Source organism: Carassius gibelio, chromosome B18 (genome assembly GCF_023724105.1).
Source record: "Carassius gibelio isolate Cgi1373 ecotype wild population from Czech Republic chromosome B18, carGib1.2-hapl.c, whole genome shotgun sequence".
Taxonomy (NCBI): Eukaryota; Metazoa; Chordata; class Actinopteri; order Cypriniformes; family Cyprinidae; genus Carassius; species Carassius gibelio.
In genome coordinates this window covers 6,270,735-6,284,378 of record NC_068413.1, presented here as the reverse complement: position 1 = coordinate 6,284,378, position 13,644 = coordinate 6,270,735, and the positions used below count along the sequence as shown (strand labels likewise).

Sequence of the window (13,644 nt, the reverse complement as noted above, 5' to 3'; positions counted from 1 at the left end):
TATCAGTCCTAATTATCATCTGATTATATATATACTATATTGTTCTATCACTAGTACTTTACATGTGCTAAATGACAGGTGTTTATGTTGACTGGACCAATGACAAGGCTGAAAGGAAGTGGAAGGATTTCAGTTCAGGGCACTTCCTGGTTTCTCCAGATGGCTTAAAGCATTTTTTGACATCAGACCCCAGGTCTGTAATGAACATGACAGGATACTGTACATTGTGTTGAGTCTTAGTCCAGCTGTTTCCTAGAACATTCACAGCATTAGATGACAAAAGAAATGACTCGATGAATACATTATTATAGTGTAACCGCCGTAAACCACTCAGCTTCGCCTCATTCTCAAACACACCTTTGTCAGACACAAAGGAAGAATATGTCTGTCATTTCAAGCTTCCTGCTTTATCCTTTCATTTTTCTTCAGCAGTTATCCAGCTGCCAGCTCATCTTTTTTCCATTCTTCTTTTCAAGCTCATTTTTGAATAATGTAAATAGTGTTTGCTGTAGAGATTAGAGAGAGATTGGAGTTCTTAGAGGAGAATAAACAGTGTTATCTCTGACTTTCTGTCCCACTCCCTTTATCTTCCTCTGCCGCCTTTCTTGCCTGCTCCAATGGATATTCTGTTCACATCAGCCTCTAAAACCCCACTAAGGCACTGCATAGTTCTCCGTAGGAAGTTTCTGTTTGTTTTGCAGGAGATAAACTGCTGGGAGATCTGTGTCCTGCTTCTGCTGCTGCGTGAAGCACTGATTGTCTGATTGCGGCCCTCTTGGGTGCCTCTGTACTGATTGTTGGGCCCTTCTGTTAGTGCTAATGTTGATTGCAGAAGTGCTACAGATGTGCCAAAATATCATCTTTGTTCAGTGCCGTCTTATTACTCCGAGCAGCTTGTTTGTCAGTCTTATAGATCAAATTGTCAAAGGAATACTGGTGTTAATTGATCAACAAATTGGCATTTCCAAATGAGAAAGGATTTGGTAACACACATAATACTAAAGCCACAGAAGAACAAAAGTATAGTTGGTACATTGGTAAATCAGTTTTGTGGCATTTCGGTCATGAGATGTGGTCTGGCAAGTAGTATGTTGCCGACTAGGATTGAATGACAAAGTCAAATAAAAAAAAATGACAAAAGCCAAATGTTTACTGTGTATATAACGTGTAAAGATCTACAGTATATATACAGTATAACTGTAATACTAAAAGTATTGTCAATGCATTTGAAAAGTCACATTTTATGAGTGAAACCTGCATCTGTTATTTTGCTATCACTGATATAATATTCTATACTATTATTTTGTTATCTTAATGTTTTAGTAATTTTGTTGTTTTGTCATTATTATTTTTTTTAATACAATATAGCTTTTACAAGTTTTAGTTTAGTTTAGAACTTAGCGAAACGTGAGCCGAGCCATGCCGAGTCATAGAAAAAGCATAAGTCTAGTTTATATTTAGCATTCATGCTTTAATCACCTGAGGCTTTTCAAGCGGTCTTAACAATATTTAAAAAAGAAAAATCCCTCTTATTTTCCATATAATTTAATTTGGACTGCTTTCATGTCCTTGAATTTAAGCTCTTCCCTTCCCCCTGCACTCACTTTACCTCTTTGTAACCTGTCTGCCTTTGTTATGGCTCAGCTGAGGTTGACTTTCCCAGTAAACCACATCCTACAAGACAGGTGTGGCATGTCATCCATAAATGGCATGCCTTCACCAAAACCAGACCACAAGACAGTTCAACGTCAGGAGGCAGGTTTAAACCTGTGATTATCTCTCAGTGTTTCAGTCCCTACAATAGGCCAGTGAGTCACAAGTAGAGCAGTGACCTGGATCCATACTGTTTAAAGTGTGAGTGCTGGTTTCCATTGACTTGTATGTCATCCTCCATTGATGTGAAGGATGATTCAGCCTAAATGTGATAGTGAGAGATGAGCTCACTAGATGATGATACTGCCTTAGTTTTATGCTGCAAGATTACATGATACACAATGTAGTTATGTGAGCGTGTGTGTATGCGCTTGTGTGAGAAAGAGATCATGTCAGCGTGAGAGAAATTTGCTCTTGCGTGCTGTGCAGCCTCTTTCAGCAGATGAACAAATGCTTACACTGAGCGATTGCACCAGCTTTCAACATCTTTTCCCCCATCTTTTTTTTCTGCCTCTTGCTTTCTCCTTTTTGCCGTTTTATTTGGTTAAATTATTACATCTTTGAAATATGTTTAGTAACAAATTGTAAACTTTCTCTTTCTCTCTAAATAAATAAATTATATATCTTTATATAATTTTTTTATTATTTCCTCTGAGAAATTGCACCGGCTTTCTTCTTGGCTAAATTATTGTTTTAATTAATTATATATATATATATATATATATATATATATATATATATATATATATATATATATATATATATATATATATATATATATATATATATATATTAAATTATATTAATATTAGATTAATTCACACATATAATTTTTACATTCTTTAAATAAAATAATATTTATATTATTATATATAATATTTATATGTATTATAATATATTTTGTACTATTATATTTAATATTATATTATATATATTAATTATTATATATATTTAATTATTATATATCAATATTTTATCATTATATATAATACGTTTTATTAATATTTATTACTATTTTCATTATTTTCTCCTTTCAGTATCTTCTCATCTTCTTTTTTTATCTCCTTGCCTTCACCTTTTCACCATATTTTTATGATATGATTATCGAATCAAGTTATTTTTTAAGTTTATATTTTCTGAAAAATTATAATTAAAGCATTGAACACGTCACAAAAAAGTGGCTTTATATTATTTGCTTTATACTTCATTCTGTGTATATGTTACTGGTTTTACAGTTCACAGCAATTCACTTTTGCAGTCATTTTGTCAGTCTGTTCCTCTTGTGATATAGTGGTAGTTCCAGATATTTAGAACTGTATGATAATGTTGCACGTCTGACACTGGAAAGTTACAGAAATGAATTCTCAAGGCCATCAAGTGAATGATGGTCCCTTAAGTCATCTTCCGCTCCCCTCACTATAAATTGATTTCTTTGGTCTGGTGTCTTGCTCAAGGCCTGCTATTAGTCACAGAGCACATGTCAAGCAGAGATGGTCAGAGGATTTTTTCCCCTCCCTGTCTTTTATTCAGTGCTTAATGAGTTTTTCCTAGCACTTTTGTTTCTCCTGTTATCACTCTTGCACTGACACACATTCTTATAAATAAATGTTGCAAGACTATCCTAGAATTATGTTGTGTAATACTGTAAAGAATTATAATAATGACTCTAGCATTGACACATGACTGTGACATTCCTACTAAAAATGTTGTCCTATTTCAGATCAAGAAGACCTCCGAGGCCACTCTCACTACTATCCAGGACATGGTGACCATCGAGGACTATGACGTGTCCGAATGTTTCCATCACAGCCGCTCCACTGAATCAGTCAAGTCCACCGTGTCGGAAACCTACCTCAGCAAGCCGAGCATCGCCAAGAGACGTGCCAACCAACAGGAGACGGAGCAGTTTTATTTTATGGTCCGTTTGTGCTTCATTAACATTTACCAGTATTTATTTTCAATTAAATCAGTCTCTTTATTTAAATGTCATAAGCATGTTTTCGAGTTTCACCTTTAAACAGCTGCATTATAAGAAAGATTTGCCAAGATTGGTTGGTTTTGATAGGTGTCGACCAGTTTATGCTTACTCTGTTTATGACATTACTCCGATTAAAAAAAAAAAAACAGGTTACAGCGGTTACATGACCATGTGCGTTTTTAGACTTTTTAAGCATAATTGGCTTTAAAATGTGCATGTAAACACACTCATTGAGAGAAAGTTTGGCATAACCTAATATTATATTCAATATTATAGATATGGATAGATCTATAATAGATAGATAGATGTTGATGCCATGATAGTGTTGGGCGATATGGTCATTTTTCAAATCGTCATATCGTCAGCCCGTGAGATCGACGATACACAATATTTTCGTGCATGGGCGGGGCAAGAGATATAATCTTTGTTCTTGTCATAGCAGAACCATTTGGTGTTTTAAACCGCGCAGGTGCGCGAGAGAAAGAGAACCTATGGAATCACCAATAATAAAAAATATATACTTTCAAACATACTGATAAACTAACTTTAAATCTAAAAGTACTGTATTTAAAAGCGCTGCTTCATATATAGTCAGACGCATCTGTCATATCGCACGTCCTGTGACAAATTTGCCGCATCTGCGCACGGAAGATATCAGTCTAAATGTGAACGGTGAAAATGAATAGTAGATTTTATTTAAAGTCCAACAGTTTAACACTAATATTGGACATAAACGAACACGTTAAATAGAAAGTATTCAAAACAGGTAAGTTCGTATATATGGAGTAAAGTTCAACTGAACTGATGCATTAAGCCTGTGTTATATTTTCGGCATGAGTGATCCTGATGCGCACACGGATAGCGTGGATGCGGACTTCTTCCATTTATACTTCCAAAAGCATATGCTGATGGTCAGCTCTGCAACAAATGTGAACAAACAGTTGCCTAGAATTATTGCACATCTGGCTGTCTTTATATTCTTTTATTGACGGATTGCACGGGTTCGAATAGCAATGAGCTTCTTCACACTCGTGTGTGTGTGTTTGTGTGTGTGTTTGTGTGTAAAACACGGTTCTGAAGTGAAATGGCTGGGCAGTTCGATAGCCGAATTATAATAGGCCGCCTAATAAAAATAATAATAGTTATTATTATTATTATAATTTAATACATTAATAGGAAAATGAGCGTAATATCGTCTTGACTATCTGCTATCGTCGATATCTCTGACTATCGTAGATACACGATACTATCGTCTATCAGCACAACCGTAATATATATATATATATATATGTGTGTGTATATATATATATATATATATATATATATATATATATATATAATTTACGTAATAAATTATTTAATATACTTTTTTATTTATTCTTTAATTTGGCTGGAGAAAAAAATCATCATGTTTCATTGCTCGCAACAAATATAATGGCTGGTATATTTTCTCAATTCTCTCTCCATTGGCATATGTGGCAAAAAGTTAATTCTTGTGCTTTGCTTTAATCAACCTACTGTCAAATGTTTTTGGTCTAATGCTGGTCTCAATCATCTGTCTCTTCACAGAAGTTTCGCGAGTATCTGGAGGGCAGCAATCTCATCACAAAGCTTCAGGCAAAGCATGATCTACTGAAGAGGACCCTCGGTGATGGTATTGTGTGCTTTTCTTTGTCCCTTCCAACAGAGGGTCAGCACTTTGAACTGAAAACACACAATGATGGAGATCATTTCTAACACATTTGGATCATAATCCTCTTGGCCAGTAGAAACCAGCAGGAAGCTGCTCATGACACACACTAGTGCTTAAGTGGGTGATGCAACCTCATATTAACTTCATATTAATTAAATTTGATAGTATGGAGGATTATAATTCCCGCATCATGTATAAATCTGTTCATCATGTTGCCTCTTCATGTTTTGGAGCCCGGGGCATTTCAGTTTTGTGTTGTGAACACCCCAGAATCTGCTGTCATGGGCCGCTGAGTGAACGCTGTGTGGGTGGGATCAACAAAGCTGTCAGGAACCATGTTCCCTGGCCTAAAATCAACCGTGTCTGTTTTTTAAAGATTGTAGGCTGTACTCTGCCTGCTGCGTACTGACACGTGGATGAAATATTTTTATAGCTAAGCGGGTACCTGTAGCTCAAGCATCGAAATTTAGAATGTTTCTTCAAAATGTACCAATGTCCTAAAGGTGTATGTGTGGATGTCCAGTTCCAGACAGATGGCTGGCTGCATGTGCTTTACTGAGCATAAACGAAAGCCTCCCCAGGGCCTCTGAAGAACTCTGTTCTCATATCCTCTCTCTCTGTCTCTCTCTCTTACAATCTGTCCCTCACACAGGTTACCGGCCTGAGTATGCAACTACAAGGTAAAAAAACATTCCCTGCCCTATTTACTTTTGTCTTGTTTGTATCTTCAGCAGTGCATAAAGTGTCAATGATAATATTAGGGTATGTCTGTCTATCTATCTATCTATCTATCTATCTATCTATCTATCTATCTATCTATCTATCTATGTCTGTATATCTGTCATTCTATTTAGCCTTCTGTCGAGATCATTATATCGTTCTCATTCTCTCAGTTGATCTGTCAGACATTATCTGTCTGTTGTTATATTGTTTTATATTTATTCTGTCATTCTATTTTCCTGTTTGTCTTTCTGTTGCTCGTTCTATCATTCTAGCCATCTATAATTTCTATAATATTTTTATCATTCTATCTGTCTGTCTGTCTGTCTTGCTATCCGCCATTCAGTCTTTCATTTTATCTGTTTGTTTTGTCATTGTATCTGTCGTTCTTTTTTTTCATTTTGTTGTTCTGTTTTTCTATTTTTCTGTCATTCTTTTCAGCATTCTACCTATCTGTTGTTCTGTCTACTCATTATTCTGTCCATCATTCCATCTGTCAATCTTTCTGTTGTTCATTCTGTCAGTCAGTCACTCATTCTATCATTCTGTTTGTTGTACCATTCTATCTCTTGTTCTGTCTATCTACCGTTCTCGCTCTCATTCTGTCTATCTGTAGTTGTATCTATCATTATATCATTCTAGCCATCATTCTATCATTATACTGTGTTAGCCATTCTGTCATCTGAATCTTCTGTTATGTCAGTCTATCAGTTTGTCTGCCAGTCTATTGTTCTAGCTATCAGTTATTTTGTTATTCTATCATTCTTTCGTCCGATTTATCAGTCTTACTGTTCATGGTTCTATCTACTGTATCATCTGGTATTTATAGATTTCCCATAATATAAATTAAAAGCACTTGTGAGAGAATACAACTGTAAGTTAAAAAGAAAAGATAAGAGCACATTCAGCAATAAGATCAAAACAGTAGACCACATGCATATGTCTGCTTAATTTAACGTAATTTAACATAAACCCGTGCAGAAATATTTCCTAGGATTCTTTTCCGCAATGATTAGCACTAATAGTGCACTTTACATTTAACCTCACAGAGACATCCTATGAGGCACAGTTTGAACGCATGTGAAAAAGCTCTTCTTTTGAGTAAGGGGCAAGTTTGCTATATTCCTTTAGACAATGAAGAGTGAACTGATTTTGATACTGAACTCAGATTTTTAGATATAACCCCATGTGAGCTTCTCTTTAAAACAACAGCAGCCCCGGCCAAGCCAAAAGATTTCGTGCTTGGACATCTCTCACACTCCCACACCATTTCCATGGCCTTTGATGTGCGGTGGAAATGAAGTTTATGAACAGGACATTGGTGTGAGCAGATCACTGAACTAGGCACAATGGGAGCTTACCGCTTACCCCACTGAAATCACATGTCCCCAACAAAATTTCGATAGACTGTATATGCGAAACTCATTAGTCATGCTTGCTGAAGCTTCCAACACATTCAAGATTAAAAGTGTAAACATCTCTTTATAGGCCTCCCAGTCTTCCTCCTAAACCGTTTGGCACACAGAGGCCCAGGCCACGCTCTGTATTTAACGTTAAGCTGTTTAATGGCAATTTGGAGTCATTTGTTAAGGTACTTAGAGCTTTGGGTGCCGTACTACCTGCACTGAATAACCGCCGCTTAAAGCAATTATGATCTACGGCTATTTGCTTCTACTTGACTGATCATCATGGCTGGGGGAGGTTTTTAAACAGAGCAGAAACGGAGGTGTGTTTGGGTGTGTGTGTGTATACATAAAGTGAGATGACGGAGATAAAGTGAGCTTTAGGCATCAACATTCACAAAGATGCATCAGGGCATCATGAAAGCCTCTTAAAGGGATAGTTCACCTAAAAATATAGAAATCTCGTCTTGTGTTGTTACGAATGTGAATTTTTCTCTTCTGTGGAACACACGAGAATGTTCACAAAGCTTTTTTTTCCATACAATGAAAGTGAATACTAGAGACAGATGTTGTAAAAAGTTCCTTAAAATTTGTTTGGAAAGCTTTGTGTGAGAAACAGAATAAAATGTTTAAGTTTAAATATGGCAAATTACACTGTTATGAGACAAGAGAATCAATGCTGGTTGGCTTCATTGGAAGGGATAGTTAACCGAAAAAAAGACAACAACCCCATGATATACTCACCCACAAGCCATCCTATGTGTATATGACTTTCTTCTTTCAGACGAATATAATGGGAGTTACATTAAAAAGGTCCTGGCTCTTCCAAGCTTTATAATTGTAGTGGATGGGAGTCAAGATTTTGAAGCCCAAAAACTGCATCCATCCATCATAAAAAGTACCGGGGGATAATAAAGGCCTTCTGAGGTGAAGTGTAGAAAAATGTCTATATTCGAATAACCTTTTAAACCGTAGTCTTCCGCTAACCGTCGTACGTGTTACAAGAAAGAGGCATTCCAGCAAATGTAGGTGTACCGTAAGCTCCGGTGAGAAGCAACGAACGCAGAAGCACAGCGGAGAGAGCAAAACACTGGTCATGAATTAGAAGTACAAAACGAGGATTTGTAAAGAAAAATGTCAGCGCATTAAAAGTCAAAAAGAGACTGGTTTTCTTTCGCTGCAAACAAAACTTGGTTCTCGTGAGACTAGCTTGTTCTCACTGGAGCTTACGCTAGCCCTACATCCTACGCTGGAACGCCACTCTCTCATGAACGCGCGCACGACAGTTAGCAGAAGCCAGAGATTACGGTCTATTAAGTTTTATACATAGATTTTCCACATATTCACTTCAGAAGGCCTTAACCCCAGGGAGTGTGAAGCACTTTTTATGATGAATGGATGCACTTTTTTGGGCTTCAAAATCTTGACCCCCATTCACTGATTTTATAAAGCTTTGAAGAGCCAGGACATTAATATAACTCCAGTTGTATTCATCTGAACGGAGAAAGGATGGCTTGTGGGTGAGTAAATAATTTGGGAATTTTTCTTTTTTGGGTGAACTATCCTTTCAAAGCTTAGATATTTTTTCTGTCTGTTGCGCTCATCAAACTTTAGTATGACTTCACAAATCTTGAAGTCACGTTGACCACTTTTATGGTGCTCTCCTGTTCATGTTTGGAGTTCATCACCATCTGACTATATTCACTTTTGAAGTATGAAGAAGACGAAGACTATTATTAGACTATTAACTAATTATTCATTATTATTATTTTTTGTTCCATGGATAAATGTATGTTAAAATTTAGAACAACATACAAAGAGTAAATGATGGCTGATTTTTGTATTTTGATGAACTAACCTTTTTTTTTAATACCTAATGTATAATTTAATTTTCATTGTAAAATTTGGTGAAGAATGTTTTTGGATAATAGGATTCAGTGTTATCAGCACACCCCCTCTTTTTCTCTCTGTGAGGCTGGAGCTAATGTTGTCACTGGAAGACTAATAATGATTTTGTAGGCTTTTGTTGGTGGCTTGTAGTGCTGGGACCAAATAACCTGGGGATCGCCTCTTTCCCTCTGTTTTTCTGCTCTCTCACTCTCTGGCTCTCTGTCCTTTCGTTCTGCTGTCCTTCTCTCATAGTCGTGGACGACGGAACTCACACACAAGGCACCAGGTACAGAAACAGTCGGCTTGTCCTAATTAGCTCATTGCTGCATGTCTTTCTAAGCTTCCAGTAGTTCAACTTTTGCTTAATCGTGAAGAGGTGTGTGAACCATGTACAGTGGTGTCCTAATGCCTGAGACTGCACAGATTCTGGGTTTCTATTGAAAACTGGGTACGAGGAAACCATTACCATAGTATTAATTGTAAGGAAATATTTTTTTTACTAAATTTTTGATATGAAAAATAAAAGCATTTTCACTAGTGGTCTCAGACTATTGGACCCCAAAGTATGTGTGTCTATATGCTTGACAAGAGTTCATCCTTTTTGACTTCAGTGACCCTAATGCACCCAATTTTGATTTATTTCATTTAATGGAGAGAATATCCCACAAATTAAATAACTTTTTTACAATTAATAATCATAATAAGAATTTGAAAGTGCTTTACACATGCCAAATAGTAACGATTTTACTAAATATTAAATGTATTAATATTAAATTTTAATTACAACAATGAATATGTGAAAAGTAAGGAAATAAGTGGTTAATTAAAAAAAGACATAACTAATTATTGGATTATTGTAAAAATTTTCATATAAATTGAAAGTAAAGTTCTGCACAATAAAATGCAGAAATAGTTTTCCAGCATTCCTTGTCTTTTCCATCTGTTTCGATTATGATTTATGAATTTGTATCAGTATTAATAATTAAACGTTTGCGGCAGTACATTTTGTATTCACCATATTGCTGATCATAGCTGGGAAACGAAGCGCCTGTGAGGTCTGCCTCTGTTCCTGGCACTCTCACAGTGTTCAGACTTGGCACATTCCATGGGTTAAAAGCGGATAACATTATTTTTAAAGCTTGTAAGAGCGAGCGCTCCCAAATGCTGAACAAATAGCTCTAACCCCACAAAACAGGCAGGATTCACTAAAGCATTTCAGTTTTTCCTCGGTGGCACTGGCTTCATTTTATGTTCAAGAACCATATTAGCACGCAGATCTTAGTTGTCATTTTATTTCCTGTCTGAGTCAAGATAAGACACAGAATCTTAGGTGTGCACTTTAAAAAGGCTCTGAGGCTCAAGAAGGATTATCTTCTCATCTCCGACATGAATGATACATGGTGTGTGGGATATTTTCAGTTGATTTAGAGCTAGACTGATTGTTTAGCACACATCCTGATTTACTGCCAATGTTTGACTTGTTTTAAGGACTCTGGACAAGCAATACCAAGAATTGTTGAGAGCTGTATTCGATTCATTAACCTGTATGGTAAGTTCAATTGTAATGGCCTTGCAACTTAAACCATTCTTTAAAAACAGCCAACTATTGTCACCTGAAAAGCCGACAGATGAAGTTAACAGTTATGCTGTTGTCTTCAAACTTGTCTGATCATCCAATGGTTACCTGTCCTGAAGTCTGGCTAGGTCATGTTTTTGTGCACCCCTTTCCGAATCCGTCCCATCCCAGTCAAGGCCATGCACAGACTTGTTTTAGATCTATTTGTGTTTTAAATGAAGTGCTTTCCTGTCAATGTCAGAGGATGTTCAGTCCAAAAAGGCCTTGTATAAACTATTGTAGATCCTGTGTGTCTATTGTGAGCTCTGAAAGTTGTCTGTGTGTGGCCATCTTACTGGAACTATAGAGAAGTTTTTAATTAATCTTTTCTGACCCTCAGCCAAGCTTTCCATTAAAAGCTAATCCGGACTGACGGATGTTTTTGTAAAAGTTGATTGCACTCTCTCTCCTTCATTCATTATATTTAATTAGAAAAAGGGAACTTTTCAAAAGCACAGGGCTTAGCTTTTGAGGTTGGGATTTGTCTTTGGACCGGCCTTTATTTCCAGTGGATTTAAATGGACACTGGAAGGCGTCTTATTTAAGCAGTTATTTCACAGTTTCTCTCCCTCTCTTTTTAAGGCCTTCAGCATCAAGGAATATTCAGAGTGTCTGGATCTCAGGTTGAAGTCAATGATATCAAGAACTCTTTTGAAAGAGGTAGGTGTGTGTGTGTGTGTGTGAGGTATCTCAAATAGCTTCAAAAGCACTGTCGCTGCTGAATAATGATGAATCTCTTAGGTCTTCAATGAGTCATTTGAATCCGCATGATTTCGAAAAAACTTCCTTTATTTGGAAAAACATCTACATGTCTTAACATTTGTCTTTTTATTTATATAGATACCCATCAGCATTTCTTGTATATCAAGATAAACCGAAATAGTTGATACGTTTTCAGTTCTTTGTGTGTACAAATATTTTTAATATAAATATTTTGTTCAGCATATTTGACACATTATGCCCTTTTTAGGTAATGATCCCCTGACAGATGAAGAGAATAACCACGATATCAACTCTGTTGCGGGAGTTCTGAAACTCTACTTTCGAGGTTTGGAGAACCCACTGTTTCCTAAGGAAAGATTCAATGATCTCATCTCTTTTGTCAGTAAGTGCCTCATTTTTCTTCTTTGCTTTATGTTGACCCGCAGCTGTAAATCTGTCATTGATTCTCAGTGTGAATTAACAGTGCTTTGAACTGTTATCATGTGCTCTCACATAAAGAGATCTCAGTCATTTGCCCCCAACAGTGGGACAGATACTTTCACTGTATGACAAGACGTCCAGTGCCTCAGGCTGACGCTAAGAGCCTTACACACACTCCATTACAGCACAGTGTGTGTTCCTCCACGGCATGACACGTTAGGGCTTCAGCTGGGCCTTTGTGTGAGTTTGAAAGAGTTCAGAAAGCCTGCTTTATCATGATCATAGATGATGCTACACTGCGCTGAATGAATGAACGCAGTATGACACCATGATGCTCACTCGTTTCTGTTGAATTAATGAGATGTTTGTGATCTGCAGCTCTGAATAAGGAAACGAGTTAAGGGGGAGTGGGGTAAGCTGTGCCACTTTTGATACCAAGTTGTCCTCTGATCTAAGAACAGTGTATGGCTGATTAAAATAATTTTTAATAAAATTATGACCATACAGTAAATGAGTATATTCTATAAATAAAATATTAATAAACATTATATTGAAACATACACATAAGAAGTATAAAATTATACTAAATTATACTATTGTATGTTGTGTAAAAATATATATTTACAGAATCATAATGACTTAATGTATTTACATTTTATAATTTACATTGTCTTAATTTCTATATAGAAGGAAAAACCATGCATTAAGAGCTGGGGGGTGAAAACTTTTGAACAGAATGGAGATTTTTCTCCATAAGCATTTTTGGACCTGGATACATTTGCTTTGATGTTTTACCTGCCATAATTTTGACATGCAAAAAAAGTGTTTAAATAAAAATTAAAAAAACAAAAAGCTTTACATGGCAGCTGTTTCTAAATATTTGGCCACATGTCAAGATAATCTAGACACAGAGTTCACCAGATGAAGGGCCCATGGGTATGCTTGTGTGGGTTTTGTTTGTCTGTGTGTGTGGAGGAATGTTGAGGCGTGTGTTCATACACACCCGACCAACATGCGGCCCTGTGCCTGTGACATTCTGTAGAGTGTGACTAATGGGGATTCCCTGCCATTTACATTTACACACGACTAACCCCTTCCCAGCACAACACACACTCCCTCCAACACACGGCCTCTCCTGTTCTCTGTCCACGGCAGATCTATATTTAGACTGTCAGAGTTGTGTGTTCACTGCACTGTAGGATATTACTTTGGGTTGTGTTTCTGCAGACATGTGCCTTGTCTGCGGTAAACTTGACAGTGTCTTTAAATTGCTACTCTTGCTCAGGATCCGTGTTGGAAACCCAGTTTCGTGCTGAAGTAAGACGAATAACACAAGTAGCATATTCCCAAAAGCCCAGATCTTTTAATGGTGACATGACTATTTTAAGATGCTATCAGAGGATGAATCGGTGATCTGTGTGCGCTATGGTAGCTTTGGATGAGAGCAGGTCACATCAGTTTAATTCTGTTCTACAGAGGCTGACTGCTTTTAGAAGTACTGTGTGTGTCTCACAGCCAACCTGAGTAGTATGCACTCTATATATTTTTA

At 36.7% G+C, this 13,644-nt stretch overlaps 1 protein-coding gene across 3 annotated transcripts in view; it reads left to right on the top strand.

Annotated features, from left to right (window-relative positions):
* LOC127976931 (SLIT-ROBO Rho GTPase-activating protein 1) overlaps window positions 1-13,644 on the top strand; it is a 100,175-nt gene that overhangs the window by 68,532 nt on the left and 17,999 nt on the right. For 2 of the 3 annotated variants that reach the window (XM_052581519.1, XM_052581521.1), the window contains exons 9-15: window positions 3,374-3,571; window positions 5,201-5,285; window positions 5,977-6,004; window positions 7,533-7,635; window positions 10,826-10,886; window positions 11,535-11,612; window positions 11,923-12,057. In XM_052581519.1, coding sequence (XP_052437479.1) covers window positions 3,374-3,571; window positions 5,201-5,285; window positions 5,977-6,004; window positions 7,533-7,635; window positions 10,826-10,886; window positions 11,535-11,612; window positions 11,923-12,057 — 688 coding nt within the window. Of the gene's footprint in view, window positions 1-3,373; window positions 3,572-5,200; window positions 5,286-5,976; window positions 6,005-7,532; window positions 7,636-9,589; window positions 9,624-10,825; window positions 10,887-11,534; window positions 11,613-11,922; window positions 12,058-13,644 lie in introns of all 3 variants that reach the window. The other variant, XM_052581520.1, reaches the window with a different exon arrangement.